Source organism: Rhinopithecus bieti, unplaced genomic scaffold, assembly GCF_001698545.2.
Source record: "Rhinopithecus bieti isolate Rb0 unplaced genomic scaffold, ASM169854v2 scaffold_8928, whole genome shotgun sequence".
NCBI classification, from domain to species: domain Eukaryota; kingdom Metazoa; phylum Chordata; class Mammalia; order Primates; family Cercopithecidae; genus Rhinopithecus; species Rhinopithecus bieti.
In genome coordinates, this window is record NW_016806076.1 from 189,346 (window position 1) to 209,509 (window position 20,164).

At 37.6% G+C, this 20,164-nt stretch overlaps 1 protein-coding gene across 1 annotated transcript in view; it reads right to left on the reverse strand.

Annotated features, from left to right (window-relative positions):
* The window catches only part of MEI4 (meiotic double-stranded break formation protein 4), a 123,940-nt gene extending 104,096 nt beyond the window's left edge, over nt 1-19,844 (reverse strand). Inside the window, 1 exon segment of the mRNA XM_017874616.1 lies at nt 19,613-19,844. Within this exon segment, the coding sequence (XP_017730105.1) occupies nt 19,613-19,844 (232 nt within the window).
* Nucleotides 19,845-20,164: the final 320 nt, after the last annotated feature.

Here is a 20,164-nt window from a genome sequence, read left to right on the forward strand (position 1 = left end):
TATATATATATATATATTCTCTTCACTTGGTTTATATGATACTACCTTTCCCAAAATTATCCTACCTAATTCACCTTTTCTACTTACCTTTTGCCAACTTTTATTCTCACCATTGTTCACCTTCCCAACTGATACTACCCTTGCCCAAGTTACTCCCCTTTTTTTGCCAATCCCAAGGCAATGAATTTTTAACTGGTCTCTGCACATTCAGCCTCACCCCTTGCCAATGTGTCTCCTGATGGAGCCCAGTGGGTGGTCTTTTCGGTTGCAAATCTTATTGTGTCACTCATCTGCTGACAATACCTCAATAAAAACTGCATTTTTTTTCAAGCAATACAGGTAATTCTAATGTGCAAGTTTGAGAATAACTCCTCTAAACATATTCACTTCCACACCTTGTGGTATTTCTTTTATGCAGAACATTCTCTCACCTCTCAAAACTCAGCTATCCTGATTGACTAAAGCTCAATCTTCAGATTTTAATTTAAATGCTTCTCTTCAAGAAGGCCATCTCTGATATTGTACATCAGATCTGATTCCCCTGTAATTGGCTCCCATGGAACTTGTTAATATATGTTAACCATCTGTTTTCTGCCTTTGACTATCCAAAGAGAAAGTGCCATATCTGTTCTACCAGTGTATTAAAGCACTGAGCATAGTGCCAGGCATAAGGTGAGTGCTCAGAAATTTCTGCTAAATGAATCTTACAATAATATTCTTTTAAAAAGTATTACAAAAGTTCAGAAGTGAAAAGATTATGTCACTGTGGAATCACATAAATTACTCTTTTCTTAAAAACTTACAAAACTGTGTGAAAACATATCACACCAGACAACCCAGAAATAGAAAAAAAAAAAAAAAAAAAAAAAAAAAAATGTTAACAGGCCAATTTTCAACTAAGAAATTAAATGCGTTTCATTTCGCCATTGAATGAAATATTTGAAGGATGACATAATAACTCATCACATGCCATAAGTATATGAACTAACTATAGGCTTGTTATGAAGACAAGAATTATTCACACACACACACTGAAGTTTGGAGACATATGTGATTCCATAGCTAACACTCTTTTTAAGTATAGTCTATCTACCAGTAAAGCCCAAATGAGAACTCTGTAAGCACCTTAGGGATATGGCCAAAAGTCATAAGCTTGATTCTGCAGAGTCTATTCTCTAGCATAGGAAGACAAAACAAAAATATGCCTAATTCTGAAAAAGAAGCACAGTGGAAAAAAGCTCACTGGCCAATCATTACCCTGTCAAATACAATTAAAATGGTAAAATCATAATTACGTTGGCACCAACCTAATATATTCTTGTGATTAGTAAAAAGGAGAGCTCAAAGTCAATTTTCTGTAGATACCCTAATCAAGCAGAACTCATTTCCACTGACTTTTACTATTGCGTTGGTCCTCAAAATAAAGTCCATTCTCAGGGATTTTCTAGCCTTTATAACTACTTAAAAACTAGTAAAACATCATAGCTTTAGTATTACAGTTCATCCATCCATCACTCACTAAAAAATCGGAGGTCTAGGAAATTAAAAACACTTGACTAAAAGAGCAGAATAACCTCTTACCATTAAAAAAATAAAATTAACACACTTTTTTTTACAGAAGAGAATAAACCAAACTAAACAGGTTCTACCTCACCATAATAAAAGATTTCACACAACTCATACTGCATTCTGTTTAATTCATCAAATTCGTGTTGGGTGTTACAATGGAAGGACACTGAAATAAGACTAAAAGGACTCAAGTGACAAATAAGGCATGGCTTCCTACCATCAGAGAACTCAGAAGATGCAGGGCAACAACTGACTCTACTTCAAGGCAAAAAGGCATTTCTGTCAAACACAGGTCCAGGTGATATGCTAGAAGGTCACAAACAAATTAGTTCAAACTAGGGAAGGGCCAAAAATAATTGATATTGCATCAGTGTTGAGAGATCATGGAGCATTTATTGGGATGGGGGGCAGTCTTTCATACCAGGAAGACGCACAGATAAGGGCACCGAGGCAGGGGCACAAGCAATGGTGTGGAGAAAGTAGAGCTGGAGCAGAGGTAATGCAGAGATAGGAATATGGGGCTGAAAAGAGATCTGGGTGCACAATAGAGAGGACCTTGAATGGAATCAGCTCCTAGATCATGTACATCCATTCACTGTTTAAAACGTGATCTTCACTGTTTAAGACATGATTTTAATTCATTAAAGTTCCTTTTTATTTTGTAGACTAGATGCTACCTAGTTTATGAATTGCAAATAAAAGCCAATTAGATCTTTGAAACTAAATTTGTGGAAATGTTGTTTTCACAGTGACAAACATAAATTGTTAAATAAAGAACTACATGATATTACAGTGTGTGAAATTTATGGAAAACTTCCCAAATGAGATAGTATTGTTTCAAACATTCATGTTATAAAGAAATAATAAAATAAGTCAGAGTCAATTCTCAAAGTATAATAAAAGAATTACATTTTATAGACTATGGTGTTGTTTGCTTTACTTTTCTGTTTTGTTTTTTGTTTTGTTTTGTTTTAACTTTTAAGTTCAAGTGTTACATAGGTAAACTTGTGTCATGGAGTGTGTTGTACAGAGAATTTCATCACAATAGCAAAAATGTGGAATCAATCTAAATGCCCCTCAATTATAAACTAGATAAAGAAAATGTGGTACATATACACCATGGACTACTATGTAGCCATACAAAATAATGAGATCATGTCTTTTGTAGGGACATAGATAGAGCTGGAGGCCATTATCCTTAGCAAACTAACACAGGAACAGAAAACCAAATATCACATATTCTTACTTATAAGTAGGAGCTAAATGATGGGAACACATAAGACATGATCTTAACTGTGTCAGAAAAAAAAAAAAAACTGTAGAGGCAAAAAGCATGGCAGACAACCTATTATGGGGGCTCCTGAAACAGTCAAGTAGCAATGATGTTTAACAGATGACAGAAATCACAAAGCTCACTGTGGAAGGGGAAGAACACTGAAAATTATATAACTGAGATATCAGAACAAAAGAATAGCAATCAGAATAGAGCATTTTATAAAAATACAGAGATGGAATCGAGAATCAAAATTAAGTTCCATTAAAGTAACTCACAAAATAACTGAATACAGTAACACCCGAATTCCTACATTTTCTGGACAATTTATTCCTAAGAGAAGCACACCTGTAACACACTGAGGATCTTTCACTTTTGGTTCTGGACTGAAACTGGAGAATGTGGCCATGATGCCCATCACTCAATTTTACTGGAAGAAAAAAACTCACACAACACTCTTAAATATTTGCCCTACCCTTTTCCACAACATAATCTACTTAACAGCTAGATTCAGTAGTTTTTAAGACAGAATTAAACATAAAATTCTCAAATCAAAAAAAAAAAAAAATTCTTACGTTCTTCTGCTGCTAAGGAATTAATTAACTTCCCATCAGATTATCAAGGCCAAGGGGGAAGAAAACTAGTATTTATTTGTTGCCTATGTGACAGGAAGCAGTATGTGAAGCATTCCTCATTAATCCTTAATCTTACGTTCCTCATTATCCAAACCATTGTCTTCCTCATTTTTCAGAGTAGGAGGGTGTGTATTATGGAGGTAAGCAACTTGCTCAAAAGAAGTTAGCTAATGTTGACAGAGCTAATATTCAAATTCAGATACTTCTGACTTTAAAAGTCACCTTTTCTTAATGGAAAGAGTGCTCTTTCCAATAAGCACTCTGTCTCCAAGAATTCATCTTTGGAAACCCTACTGCTCCATCAATAATGCTTCTTCTCCTTTTGTTGTTTCTTTTTCATTAATTTATACATGCTCATTCCTAAATTAATCACAGAGCACCTACTGTATGCTAAACGTTGATTATGCTCATTCATTAGTGTCTATAAGTGTTTTATATTAAGCACGGCATTCTAAGCCTTGCCCTTTTCCTTAATCAAATTTGTTGTCAGAATGGTTGTTAACATCACACCACTTCTATTTATTCCCAAAATGTGTTCTAGTAAACATATAAATCCATGATACTTATCCATAAAAATTATGTGTCTGCTACCTTCTTTAAATATAAAAATCCTCATTAGTTGAGGGAAAAGAGTATGTTCTACACAACTACCTAAAAGATAATATCCTAATTATTTAAATAAATTTAACAGCTTTGAACTGTTGTAAAAGTTGTTTATTAACAGTATTAATATTAAAAAGTGTGAATTAAGACAAATGGTGCCACAAGATTTTAGTGTAATTTTAACTAAAAACCATGTAGTAATGTGTATATGTGTGAATACACAAACAAAGTACCCTCTTAAACATTTACTTGTAAATCATGGATTAAAAAGCACCTCTGCATCAATTGATACATGGTGTCTTGCAAATGTTCAGCATACTGCCAACAATATTTCATAGCCAGCTTACATAAGAAGTCATCTACAAAGTGAATCAATGGAAGGAATGACATTTACCCCTTTCTGAAAAGGCATTTTAACTAATTATGGGCTTCTGAGTATTACTACTAATTTAAGGACTCTTAACACCATAGGAATCACGGTACTATGATAAGGAGTTCTGTTTCAAAAGTATACCCCGAATGTTCAGTAAGCTACATATGACAACAAAAGATAATACTGAAGGAAAAGCAGATATACAACTATTTCTAATTTTTTAAAGATGTACCTTATAACACTACTTTTGAGGGTAGAAGAAACTGTCTACTTCTACTAGTTACCTTCACAAGAGAAAAAAAAGGGGGGGTTTGGAATCAATGCTAGCTCTCATTTTACAGTTGCTCAGTATCCACTCAAGGGAGTTTGAGATTACCTCCAAGAGCCCAACTCCAAACCCAGCCATGCCAGCAGCACTTCCAAATATGCACAGAGACACCTCCAGCTGCCCAGAGAACCACTACGCCCTCATCATTGTCATTCATACTCTCAAAACTCTGAGATTCATGTAGGAAAATACAGTCAAATGCAGCCCTCAAAAAGACCCATGTCAGAAAGGTCACATCAGTTCCTTACATTCTTTCTTTCTCTTTCTGGCTTTATAAAATACAAGAGACAAATAAAAATTATATATATTTTCAGTGTACAAGGTCATGTTGTGTTTATATATATATATATATATATATATGCATACATATATACACACACCTTGTGAAATAATTAAATCAAGTTAATTAACATAAATATCACCTCACATACTTAGCATTTTCTGTGGTAAGACCATTCAATATCTACTCTTGGCAATTTTCATGGATATGGAACATTATTACTAACTACAGTCACTATACTGTACAATAGATCACCAGAATTTATTCATCCTAACTGCAACCCTTTGATCCTTTGAACGACATGTCTCTATTCTACCCTGTCAGTTCCTGAAAGAAAATATGGCATCATCTCACTTATGTATGGAATCCAAAAAGCCTACCTCATAGAAGTAGAAAATAGAATGGTGGTTCCATTCTTTCTAAAAGGTAACTGTAGTGTACTTCAGAGAATATCTCAGTAAAATAAAAAGAGTAAAATTAGGTAAGATGAATAATGAAAACTGCCAATGAAGGCATTTGGGTTGACTACAGAAAAAATAGTTCACCCTAAACCAGTGGTTCTCAATCTCAATTGTATTTTGGAATAACCTAAGGACTGTGAAAGAATCGTGTCTCAGTCCAAACCCCAATTATTCTATGTAATTGGTCTGGGGTACAACCTGGACATGAAGACTTTGAACAGCTCCTCAGATGATTGTAATGCAGAGCTAGGGTTGAGAGTCACTTCCTAGAACTCTAGCCTTAAGTCTACCAATACAAAAGAGGCAAAGACTTTCAGAAAGTCTTTTAAAAAACAAAAATAAACCTTTAAAACTAATGTTGTAAATCTAATTAATGACACTTTATTTTACCTTTTCTTTTTTTTTTTTTTTAGACAGTGTCTCGCTCTGTCACCAGGTTGGAGTGCAGCGGCACAATCTCGGTTCACTGCAACCTCTGCCTCCCGGGTTCAAGTGATTTCTTGCCTCAGCCTCCCAAGTAGGTGGAACTACAGATGTGCATCACCACACCCAGCTAATTTTTGTATTTTTAATAGAGATGGGCTTTCACCATGTTGGCCAGGATGGTCTCGATCTCGACCTCATGATCTGCCCGCCTCGGCCTCCTAAGTGCTGGGATTACAGGTGACACTTTATTTTTCATACCTATGGAAGCCCCTCAGCACTACTACAGGCCTGCAGGAATCCACGTACAAAAGGCCTGGATTCATATGGTATTTACTGTTAAAAAGGTTAAATGAACAACTAAGTTGGCTGTCACTGTGTTCACCATTACAGACAACTGCACATGGGCAAGGAAGGCACTTCTTTAAAAAGAAGTTTCAGAGGGACTAGAAAAGTATACATCACTGAGGGACACATGCCTCCAGGTCCATCCCCCACTGTGTCTCTCACCCTAACAGACAACAGAGAGCTACACAGCCACATAAAGCAGCCCACAGGCATGGACTTAGCCTACTTTGGACTGATTTCTGCTCGTGAGACAAACAGGAGAAGATGCCTTGTGGTTCACAGAATAAAAAAAGAACAGGTGAGAATAAACACTCCCTAAAACTACGCAGGCAGAACTAACTTTGGAGTTATTAAAAGCACAGCTATTAACACATTTAGGTTTTAAATTTGCAAAATGCCATATAATTTGTATGAACTGGGTCAGGGTCATTCTGTCAAAAATACTGTTTTACAGAAAGAAATGAATTATACTAATTCCAGGAAAGAAGGTATTTTTTTAGTAGAATATCAAAGGATGAGAGGAAGGTGCCTAAATTCTGCATATCCTGTTTAATTAATAAATTAGAACATTTCAAGTATATAAAAAGTACATATAAGGATCAGAAGCATTATTTTTACCAGTTAACTTTTCACAAACTAGTATTTGTGAAATTGATGCAAAGTGCTAACATTTTACATGTATTATAATTTACATAGAAAAACTTACTTTATTTCATGAAAATAATTTCTGCTGTTTTATATTTACAAGCCTAGTCAGAGATGATCATTTTAAATATCAAGCCCAGAAACATCTTTGAGAAACCACTGGGTACAAGATCTCATGGAATGCAGCACCACAAGAGGACACAAAGGTGACCTACTCTTTGTTTTTCATGTGATGTGTTAATTTTTAAAAGTAATGAGGAATTTTTAGAGCTCAGCTTTTCGAAACATAAGAAACAGCTTCCTCTGGATGCAATCGTTTTCTTGTGTACTTTGAAGCACAAAAAATAGCTGACATAGTCTGAATGTATTAAAGATATATAAGGAATATTTCTCTCCTAATATGAGAAAACAAGAAAAATTATCACACATTTATTACAAAATAATTAATATTATAGAGGCAGAAAAGGAATGATATCTTTCCTCACCCTTTATAAGGGTCACGGTCAATATTCCTGTAACAAAAGATAGGTGTGTTAGTCTGTTTGCGTTGCTATAAATAAATTGCTGAAACAGGATAATTTATGAAGAAAATAAGTTTATTTGGCTCATGTTTCTGCAGGTTACACAAGAAACACAGTGCTGGCATCTGCTTCTGTTGAGGGCCTCAGGAACTTTATAATCATGAGAACAGGTGAAGGAGAGCCAGAGTGTCAAGTGCCAAGAACAGGAGCAAGAAAGAGGGGAGGTGTCACACTCTTTTAAACAACCAAATATGAACTCAGAGCAAGAACTCATTCTTCACTGAGAGAAGGACATGATGTCATTCATGAGGGATCTGCTACCATGACCCAAACACCTCCCACTAGGCCCCACCTTCAACAATGGGGATCACATTTCAACATGAGATTTGAAGGGAACAAATATCCAAATCATATAATTCTGTCTCTGGCACCCCAAATTTCATGTCCTTTCATTGCATAAAACAATCATCTCTTCCCAATAGTCTCCAAAAGTCCCAACTTGTTTCAGCATCAACTTAAAGTCCAAAGTCTCATTTGAGACTCAAGACAAGTTCCTTCTACCTATGAGCCTGTAAAATCAAAAGTAAGTTATTTACTTCCAAGATACAATGGCGGTACAGGTTCCCATTTCAGAGAAATCGGCCCAAACAAACGGGCAACAGATCCCATGCAAATCTAAAACCCAGCAGGCAGATATTAAATCTTAAAGTTTGAAAATAATCCTTGATTCAGTGTCCCACATCCATGGCAGACTGGTGTAAGGGGTGGGCTCCCAAAGCCTTGGCCAGCTCCAACCCTGTGACTGCTCTCACTGGTTAGAGTTGAGTGCCTGCAGCTTTTCCAGGCTCAGGGTGCACGTTGCCAATGGTTCTAACATTCTCAAATCTGGAGGATGGCAGTCCCCTTCTCACAGTTCCCCCTTCTCACAGTTCCACGAGACAGTGCCCCAGTGGGAACTCTTGTGTGGGGGCTCCAATCCCAAATTTCTTCTCCACGCTGCCCTAGAAGAAGCTCTCTGCAAGGGTTCCACCCCTGCAGCAGGCTTCTGCCTGGGTACCCAAGTTTTCCCTCACATTCTTGGAAATCTAGGTGAAGGCTGCCAAGCCCCCTTCCATTGTGTGCAACTGCAGCCTTAACGCCAAGTGGAAGCTGCCAAGGTTTATAGCTTGTGCACTCTAGAGCAGCTGCCTGAGCTGTATCTGGGGCCCTTTGAGCCACAGCTGGAGCTGCAGTAGCAGGGATGCAGTGAGCAGCTTCCCAAGGTGATGCACAGCAGCAGAGCCCTGGGCCTGACTCAGAAAACCATTCCTTACATCTAGGACTCTGGACCTGTGATGGAAGGGGCTGTCTCCTCAGAGACTTCCAAAACGCTTTTGGGGCCCTTTTTTCCCACTGTCTTGGATAGTAGCACTTGATTCCCTTTTAGTCAAGCAAATCTCTCTAGAAAGTGATTGCTCCACAGCCCACTTGAATTCCTCCCATGAAAATGCTCTTTCCTTCTCTAACTCATGACCAGGATGAGACTTTTCCAAATTTGTATGCTCTGCTTCCACTTTAAATGTAACTTCCAACTTTAAGTCATTACTTTGCTCTGATATCTGATAATAGGCAGTTACAAGCAGCCACAGCACATCTTGAATGCTAAGCATTACTGCTTAGAAATTTCTTCCACCAGATACCATACATCATGACTCTTAAGCTCAAACTTCCACAGATCCCAAGGGCATGAACACAATGCAGTCAAGTTCTTTACTAGGGTATAAAGTGGGTGACCTTTATTCAATTCCCAATAAATTCCTCATTTCCATCTGAGGCCTTATCGGCCTGGCTTTCACTTTCCATATTTCTGTCACCATTTTGGTCAGAACCATTTAGTCTCAAGAAGTTCCAAACTTTCCCTCAACTTCCTGTCTTCTTCTTAGCTCTCCAGACTCTCCCAAACTCTGCCCATTGCCCACTTTCAAAACCACATCCACATTTTTCAGGTATCTTCATAGCAATGTCACATTGTTTGGTACCAATTTTCTGTGTTAGCCTGTTTTGTATTGCTATAAAGGAATATCTGAGACTGTGAACTTTATAAGTGGTTAATTTGGTCTGTGGTTCTATAGGCTGTATAAGCATAGTGCCAGCATCTGCTTGGCTTCTGGTGAGGCCTCAGGAAGCTTATAATCATGGCAGAAGGCAGGGAGCCAGTGTATCACATTGTGAGTCAGGGAGCAAGAGAGAGAGAGAAGTGCCAGGCTCCTTTACACAACCAGAGCTCACATGAACTCATAAGGAACCCACTCATTACCATGAAGACAGCACCAAATCATTCTTGAGGGACCCATCCCCATGAAAAAATATCTACCACTAGGCCCACCTCCAACACTGAAGGTCACATTTTAACATGAGATTTGAAGGTGGCAAAACATCCAAACCATATCAACATGTTAACAAGAGAAAAAGATAACACATTTATTTAATCAAAATTTTACTTGATATGGGAACCTTTGGAATTGACAACCCAAAGGTTCATAGAAAATTGTCTGTTTTATGCTTAGGTTTGATCCAGAATGGACAGCCATATAGAAATGTAATTGAACAAAAATGATATGACCTAATGGTAATAGTCAAAGAGGGGAAACCCAGCAAGGTCTATCTGTTTGGATTCTTCCTGGCCTCTCTGTGTGGCATTCATTCCTTGTGGGCACAGTGAATGACACCTTCTGAAATGAGTGTCTTATGATCTACTTTCAGACAACATAGGTCAGAGAATTTCCCTATGGTCAGCTTACACAGAAAGGCAGAAGAAGGTTAAAGTAATGTTTCCAGGTTTTATGTCTAGCTTTTTTCAGAAAGGGGTTCTAGTTTCAAAGACCTGCCTTAGGGAAAAATAATTCTAGTTTCTATGGCCTGCCTTGGGGAGAAAGAGGAGTAGGAGAAAGAAGGGGAAAAGGTCAGAAAGAGACTTTGCTTCTGAGACCATGTTCCTCAGTTTGAAGTACTCAGCACACCAAAGTACCACACTTTAGGGGGTCATTTTCTGAGTCCACAAAAATGTGAAACAATGGATCTGCTCCATTACTGAAGGCAGCTCACAACACCTCAACGTCTCCTTCACAGCACACATATCTCTCAACAGTGGTATTCTCTCATGTAGTTAATTTCTACGCCAGTACTAATAAATGCCCACACACAACTTAAATTTAAAATTCATGTAAACAATGTTTCTGTAACAGGAAATTCATGTGAAAAGACCACCATTGACTTGTAATATAAAATGGAATAATTTCTCTTCCTGTGATCGGTGGCTGCTACCTCCCAAATCACAGTAAAGCCAATGTGGATCCCACATACACACTGGGTCTCCCTTTACAGATACTCATTCCCAAGCATTACACTTTTCTGCTGGTTTTGTACCATTTTTATTGATACATGTGCTTTGTCTGCATATTCTAGTTAAGAATTCACTCAAATTCATGTTATATCAAGATTACTATTTTAGCTTTCAGTATGACTCAGAATATAATGCAAGTGTGTGTGTTTATAGTTCCACATGTGTGATATTACTTGTAAACTTTATTTACAAGTAAATTTGTTTTGTCTTATTGCCTACAACGTTAGCATTCATTTATGCGATACAGTTCTTTTTAGCTATGTGACTTTATGTACTTTTCTATGGATATAATAGAATTTAAGGTTTTCTACTGGTTTCCAGTGTACAATACACTGAATTTACTACCCAAAATGTTTCCCCTCCACGATGTCTCTAAAATTATTTGAAGTTGATATAAGAAAGAAGATACATTTCCTTGCCAGAAAAAAAAAAGGATGTTTTATACAACTCACATATGGGTGCTTATTAAGAACTAAGGAAGGCAGTGAGATGGAGGGGAGGAGGGAGAGAGTTCTCCTAGAAGAAGAATCAACAACACCCAGTCGTTAGATCCCTATTATGTTTATATACATATTGCACTGAACAGTATGAAAGAGTATCAAACATAGTTGTTAGGCTCATTGCAGCACTACTATTTTTGTTGTTGTTGTTGTTGTTGTTGTTGTTGTTAGGGTCATTGTAGCACAATTTTTGTTGTTGTTGTTGGTTCATTTTCTCTCATTTCTGCCACTCAGCTCAATCAGGCTCTTAATAAACACTTACTCTTTATTGACCAGTTGCCAAATGTCATTTGGCACTGAGAAGTCTTTTAGAAGCTGGCCTACAAATCCCTCTTAATTTACTGCACTCGGGTGTTTTGAATGATTACATTTCTATTGACTCTTTTCTGGTAAAATTTTTTATTATGCTCCCTGAACATATGTTTTACTTTTGTTTAAACCAGTGATTCTCAAACTCCAGTATTCATCAGAATCAGCTCGGGGGACCTGTTAAGCCACAAGCTGCTGAGCTCCACTTAGAATTTCTGATTCTTAATTGAATTAGGAATGGTGGGATCTGAGAATTTGCATTTCTAACAACTTCCCAGCTGATGCTCATGCAGCTTGTGGGGAATTCACTGATCTAAGGAACCACCTTAAAGTACTAAAAGTCATTGTTCTCGAATTCTATAGGAACCCCATTCCATTCACTATATATTTAACCTTTTAGATAACTTATTTTCCCATTTCCTTATCTATAATCAAGGCAAGAGGTGAGCACAACTTCTTAGACAACAGTTGAAGCAGCAAGGAAAGAAATTCCAGAATGAAAACCCAAAGCAGTTGAAAAAAGAAACAATGGGGCCAGGAGACAGATTTCTGAATAAAGGGCACTGGGGGAGAAGTGGGAGAAGAAAATAAACTTTAAAGAATAGCTTGTAGAAAACCTGTCAGAAATGAACTCAGCAAAAACAAAGATAAAGGGTCACCTACTCCTACCTTCAGAAGAGTCTCAGAAAAAGAGACGCTGACATATTCTTGAGATCCAGGACAAATCTTTCCACTTGTGCTCTGTATTTCTTCTACATTTAAGAACCTGAGCCAGCAATGATTCTTTTGTTATCCTCTTCCTTCTGTATCTTCTACTTTTCTCTCTCTGCTGGTTCCTTCCCAAAGTACCAGCATGCTGTCCTTCCATTTGCACTCTCCTCAACTACCAACCTATCTTTTTCTTTCCTTCACAGCCAAGCTCCCCTCCCCCACCCCTCCCCGCCCCGCCCCGACACACACAGTCCCTTGCTGGTCAAATAGTGGTTCTCAGACCTGCAGCATCAATATGATCTGGAAAAGTATCAGAAATGCACAATCTCAGGCTTATCCCATTTACTCTGTTTATCTAATTTCCTTTTCAATTTGATAACGGGATTGATATTATACTATACATTTTTCCAGCCTAAAGTCTAGAACTATCTACCTGGATTTATTCTCTGCACATTAAATTTATATAAAAAATCAATTTCAGGATTTCTAGGATCCATATTAAATCCAGAATCCTCATGGTACATTTGGATTTCTAGTAGAATCTTAACATTCAAAAACAGATAAGTAGGACATTTAAAAGACAAATAAAACCTGTCAAAAAACAAATGTAATCCTAAACATAAAGATGATTGCAATTTGTTATAGCATTAAGCTATTCCAAAAAAAAAATCACAGTAAGCAAAGACCTAGGAATGCAAAAGTACTATGAATGGTTTTAGCCTTTTGTCGCACTGATGAGAAGCTAACATTGTCATTCTTCATTTGTTCCGTTCTGATTCATTACTTATAAACACGTGTGGCTCTCTTAAAGTTAGGAGCTCTAATACTCACCCTACTCTACTGGGCCTCGGTCCTGGATTCAGGATCTTGCTCTCTCTATTCTACTTCCACTGTTACAGGGGCTTGGCAGATATCTAGAAACTACAGATTAGCAAGGCCATTTTGTTCCAAGTATGAACCCTCACACAGACCATTTCTAAACTTATTTATTCACCAAATAACCACCAAGCATGTCCCTCCATGACAGGAACCGTGCTAACTATAGAAATACAGTGGGATGAAAATAGTCTCTGAAAGCATAGAGTTTGGATCTCACAGGGAAGACAGACTGCTTAAACAATTATAATTTAGCTCACATATAATAAAGTACAAAATATAACAGGGACCCACATCAGGAGAACCTAATCTAGTCTAAGGAGGTAGTTAGTGAAGACAAAAGCAATATTGATACTGCATCACAAAAGAATAGTACATAGCCAGACCAAAAGGAGAGGGAGAACTTATCTTACAGAGAGAATATGTATAAAAGCCTGGAGCTCAGCAAGAAGGTACATTCAAATAAGTGAAATAAATTTAGTATGTCTCAGTGCAGAATGTGAAGGACATGGTGGTGACAGGTTGGACTGGAGAAGTAAGCAAGCACCAAATTCTGGAAAAGTCTGTAGTCCAGTTTAAGGCCTTTGGGTTATATCTGAAATTAAATAAGATGACTTGAGACTGGGCCACAATTTAGACTAGAAAGGAGCAAAGGCTATAACTAAAGACATGCCAGTCTTATTGGGATAAATTAAGTATGACCAAGGAAGTGGCATCAGGAATGGAGAGAAATGCAGAGATGCCAGAGATACACAGAAAGTAGAGTCCACCTAACTTGGGCATTACCTGGAGTTCCAATATACCTTCCTGGAACCCTGTTTAGGCAAAGAAAATGGTTGTATAATAGGGTCAGATTTAGAACCAAGTACTAGCAACAGATTTGGGAGGGATAATGTTTTCTCTTAGGAATGCTACATACTGTGGAATGCCCTAACCTAAGCCCAGTCTCTGAAGCACCTTTGCTTTTTCAGCCCAAGTTCCTCGTGCCAGAATTTGGCCCTTCTCACTCCTAATCTCTACATATCACCCCTAGCAGTGTCAGCTCCTGTTATAATTAAAATATTTACATTTATAAATTATTGCCTTGTCATTATTAAAGTCATTTGATATTCTGAGGTTTTTTTTTTCTTTCTTTCTTTCTTTTTTGAGACAGAGTCTTGCTCTGTCACTGAGCTAGAGTGCAGTGACTGGATCTCAGCTCACTGCAAGCTCCGCCTCCCGGGTTCACACCATTCTCCTGCCTCAGCCTCCCGAGTAGCTGGGACTACAGGCGCCTGCCACCTCACCCAGCTAGTTTTTTGTATTTTTTAGTAGAGACGGGGTTTCACCGTGTTAGCCAGGATGGTCTCGATCTCCTGACCTCGTGATCCGCCTGTCTCGGCCTCCCAAAGTGCTGGGATTACAGGCTTGAGCCACCGCACCCGGCCGATATTCTGAGCTTTTTAATCTTTAATTTCTTTGTATGTTGACTGTCTCTAATATCCAAAGATCAATTAAATTTTACATAAGTAAAACAGGTCTAATATATAGTTATAAATTTAAATTATTATAGAGTCTCTCAGAATCTCTATCAAATAAGGATACATCTTTTTATGTTTATGTGTACTATTCAAGTATGTTTTAAACCAATTACAATTTTAAACAAACTTCCATCATTAGTGTATTAGACAATTTATATTATGAAAGCTTATATGGAAACTGACAGAGAAATGCTTATGTATTCAATTTTCATACTCTTTCAGCATCCATGAAACAGTGAATGCCCCAACTTATAAATGCTGAGCTCCACAGTTGTGTAAGTCAGCTATTTGCAATGTTTCCTCAGTACGTGGTCTGGAACAAGGTGAGAAGCACAAAGAGGTGAAAGAGAGGCTGTGTGGGCTGGGACCAGGAAAACAGTCATCAGAAGACTAAGGCAAGCCCCATCCTGGATCTGTCAGGATGCAGATGGGGCTGCTGCAATATCTGGCCCCTGTTCTGTTCTCTTGTCACCACCAGTCTAGCTAAAAACTGTTTCCTGAATCCATGCTTATACAAGATGAGAAAGCAAGAACTGGGGAGGCAACGTAACAGTAAGAATTCAGTCCTCAGGCTATAAGGCAGAAAAGAAGGGTGAGGGGATCAACCTGAGCAATGTGACCTAGAGGATCAGGAAGCTCCCAAAGCCATCTGGCTGGGTTGGTTGGTCCTCCGGACCCAAAACTTAAAACTCAGTTCAACCATAACTACTTATACTGCTCTGCACACTGCCCTCCACCTCCACTACCCTAAGCATTCTATATAAGTGCCCTGTAATTAATAAACATTTACTAAACATGTACATCAATGAATTAATTTAGCTTGATTTTTTCTTTCTTTTCACTCTAGTCAATTGATCATCCTTTTACTCTAGCCAACTGCTCATCCTGTAGCCTATGATTTATGAATATATTAACTAAAGTTGTAGGCAAAAAGGCACATACCTGACACTTCATCCATCTACTTCCCTTCTGTGAATATCAAATGACCGTGTACTATAATAGCAACTGTCCAGATTCCCCCTGCCCCACCCACACGCACACTCAAATTCTAATCCTAAATCTGCCTACGGAAGTCTATGCCATTTTTTCCATTAACAAAGCCCTGCTCTTGTCACCATAAACCCTTCAATCCCCAGTCCAGTTTAGAAACAGCCACTGACATCTTCCTGGCTAGTCTCTGTGCTATGGTCTTTCTCATCCAACTTCTCAGACCTAGACTAAATGCTTGCCAACATTAAGAGTCCCTCTTTAACAGGAGGCTGTTGCAGTGTCCATGAAATTTTTTTAAAACTTAATAAAATAAATTTAAAAGAGATTCTATAAAATGATATATAAGTAATCTTTTATAAAGAAAAGAGCATAGCTTTTCACTCTTATTTTCTCTTCCATAGATCAGGAAGATGATTAACCATGCCTGCCACACATCACAAAAAAGGTTTTGAGAAATGTGTCACTGGGTATGTAGACTTCTTTTTCTTCCTTCCTTTCTTCCTTCCTTTTGTTTTTCATTCTTTCACTCCATAAATTAGTAAAGAGCATTTAAGTAAGATGAAAATGTGACATTATTCTATAATCAAGTTTTTTGTGTCCCTCCTCTACATAGTCTAGTCCCCTAGTAAATATAATAAAGAGGTATATTCATTAAGAAGCTGTAGAAAAACAAGAATAAAGAAATAGCTGAGTTCCTGAAATGTTGCATAGAAAGCATACATACTTTCTTATTTGTTTACTTTGCCATTGTGGCTTTGCTTTATTTAATTTTGGGTTGCTCAGTTGCTTCAATGAATAGTTGATGCTGTAAACTGAATTCCCCAGCCTCTCAATCTGTCAAGAATCATTCAATTCAACATTTATTGAGTACTTGCTTTCTCTAAACACTCAACAACAGTTGCACATATAAAACAACACTGAAAATTCTAGAAAAACTATTTAATAATATAAATACACTTATAATATAGTTTTGATTTTCAGGTATGGAGTTTTCTTAGAGCAAGGCATGTCACTATTTCATGTCATCCTTACATAACTGCCATGTTCTTCCTTTATTTTCCTGTCAGTGTATGCTCCCCTTTTGTATATTTTTTCTGTCTCCTTTAACGTTTATCTAAATCTATTCATTTATTCCTCATTTTTGAAGTTTAAGGTAACAGACAGAGAAACAGATTACCTCCAAACATCTGCACAGAAACATTGTACCTGCAACTCCTGCTGTAAAACTGACTTTAATTATATGATTTTTGAAAAATTTTCTCACAGGCACTGTAACTGAAAGTGTTCAACATAAAAAACAAGTTATTGCCTAGGTTCCTCCTATTAGGCATAAAAAAAAAACATGCACATTTTATCAGTATTATGAATAGACCCTTGGATAGTAAACAAGAGTTTTGATTTCATGGATGCTTATGATAGTCGTAGTTTAAGATTCCTGGAAATTTTAACATTTGAGACATTATATTAATTGTATAATTACACAGGAAAATATGAAGAAAAACTGACTATGTTTGCCATTCATTCACTGGGTATACTCAAAGAGCCCATTATCATAAAGGACTCCAGAGAAACTAAAATGTGGCTGCAAATTGTGTAATACTATTTTTGCTCTTGCAATAGTAAGATTTTAGTAACATCTGGGTATTAGGTTACCGGATTTTCATGATAATTCCCAAAACTAAAGTCTCCTATTATCCACAGCATATATGTGCACTTACACCTGCATGCTCTTAATGTGATAATGCCTCATCTTCCTCTGACACCCCTGGAATATTGGAATCTGCAGGCTTCCCACCTACACTCATGGCTCTATTCTCTTTGAGTCTCATCTACAGCTATAACTTCACTATTCCTTAAATCCAACAGATCCTAAGTCTGTGTCTGTAGTTCCAGCCTGCTCATCCTCTCTGACCATACTTCCACCTTCCTCCTAGGTAATCCATATTCTAGGTATTAGCCTACACTCAGAGAAACTTGGGCTCAAACTTTTATCCTATAAGCTTATTTCTGTGTTCACCATCCGAATTCAAAGTATCACAAGCCATTTAGTAGGCTAGGAGGGAAACCCTATTTAGGTATTTAGGTATTACCCCAAATACTGCTATCTCCCTCAACCACTCTCTGAAACCATTCATAAATTCTAAAGTGTCTACTCTCAAGTTATTCATACAGGTCTGTCCTTTGATTTCTCGCTATAACAGATCTAATTCAACTCACTATTCCTCATGTGGGCTTTGGTCAAAGCTTTAAAAATTGGTCTTCCTGCCTCGAATCACCACTATAGCCAAAATATCCTCTATGTTCCTCTTTCATTGGACAGATATTTGCTGATCACCTTCTATGTGTCAGGCTTTGAGCTGGGCAATAAATAAAGAGACCTGGAAAAATCAAAGGTCTCTCCTCAGCGAACATAAGCTCAAGTTCAGGAGATAAATCTGCAACCAAGCAAATAAACAAATAAGTAAATACCACATAGGAAGTGCTTGCGTAGGGAATAACTAGTGGAGGTCCACTAGAGGAGTCAGGGAATATCTCACTGGGAGGTGTCACTTAGAATAAGACCTAAGGAAGAGAAGAAACCAGCCTCAAAGAGTCAAAGAGAAGAAGAACCTAGGAGAGGTCCACGGCAATAAAGAGATTTCAAGGGCTAGAAGGAAGGCCATGTTGACTAGGGCCTAGCTGATAATGGGGAGAGTGTATGAGATGAGGTGGGAGAGGTGAGTAGAGGTGAAATCACCCGCAGCATTTTGGGCCACTATCAGAAGTCTGAATCTAATGCAAAGCCTAATTAGAAGCCAGGGAAGAGTTTTATGCAAAAAAGTAACACTGCCTGATTTACGTTTTATTTTTTAACTTGCCAGAATTATGTTTCCCAATCATGAGTGTCAATCTTCTGCTTCAAAAAAGCCCAGTGGCTCCTGATTAACAGGGTAATCACATGTTCTAGCTTGCTCAAGTAAACTCAGGTTTGCCCCTGTGTTCCCAGTGTAATTATTAATAGGCCCTTCCATTCACCCTCACAAGCGTTCTAGTAGAAACCATAAATTGTATGCTCAACTTACTGATAAGTAATACAGTAAAATATTCCTTAGGTTGACATTCAAGGCCCTTCTGAATCCGGTTCCAACTTCCCTCTGTACCTTTTTCTCCATCACGCCCTTGCCTTACCAGTGTTTTGGTCACTCTGAAATGCAATTGTGGCAGTATTCTGAATGCAATTTGTATTCACCACTCCAGTGCCTTTGCTCACGCTCCTGTACCTTACTGGATGTTCTGTAACCATTTCACTGACAAGTGGACAGAACTTTAAGGGCCACAGGTAAGAAGCCTTCCCACAAACTAGGCAGAAGGAGTAACTTCCTCCTCTGTATTTTGTCAGTCTCTCTATTATAGTATGTATCACAACTGGGTTAATTATTTATAGGTCTGCTTTCTCTGCTAGAATGGTAGGTACGAAGTAAAAAAGACAGCACCTCCTTCTATGTGTTTTGGGGTCCTCACCACCCACACAAGCCTGGCCAATAGCTGGTATTTCACTTTGGACTGCTAGATTAACAACTGAACATAAAAGCAAAATAAAATGTAATAGTAAAATAATACAGTTGAACAATGAGATGTTAAAAGACCTTATTGCCTTCACATCTATACTATTTTCATTCTCTAACTTCATTCCAAAGTCAAATGTAGGAAAGTGACAATAAAATTTTAATGAATGACCAGAAGTTAAAAAAAGTATAAGACTAGAAGATGTCGAGCTTTCATGGAAACTAAAAATTTTCATGTTTTGGGAATACATTTCTAAATAATTGTGCAGCTGAAATAAAACAGTTTGACATACTACCAAAAGGCAATTTTATATACTCACCACTCTTTAAGGATCCTGAACAAAGCCTGCCCACAAGAAGTTTTTGACGTAATTGCATAACTTCAGCTTCCAAGACTTCAACTTTTGATCTCCATTTTGACTCCTCCTCAGACAGCAACATAGCAAGGTGCTCTGTGTATTCTCTGCTGCTTTTGTCTGCTGGTTTTGAGCGGATAATTGCCAAGGCCAGAGCCAGCTTTGAAGTTCTCAAATACCATTTTTGAACATCCATCCTGGCTTTTGTCCCTATCATTTAATAAGAAAAAAGTTACAGAAATTCTTTTTAACTTGTGCAGTGTATATCATTTGCTTAAAATTGATTTTGCAGAGTAACACTAATTAACAAGTTTATAATAAGACTTGGCACCAAGTACAGAAAAAAAATTCAGGACTGAAAACAGTATGAGAAAGTTATGCAGAAGAAAAATACACACACATGCATATTAAATATATTAAGATTCAATAGTAGGTTTAGACTTGACAACTTCTTGGGGTGGAAAAAACACATACTAATTCATTTAGTTGTTTCTAACCAGAGAAACATATCAGAAT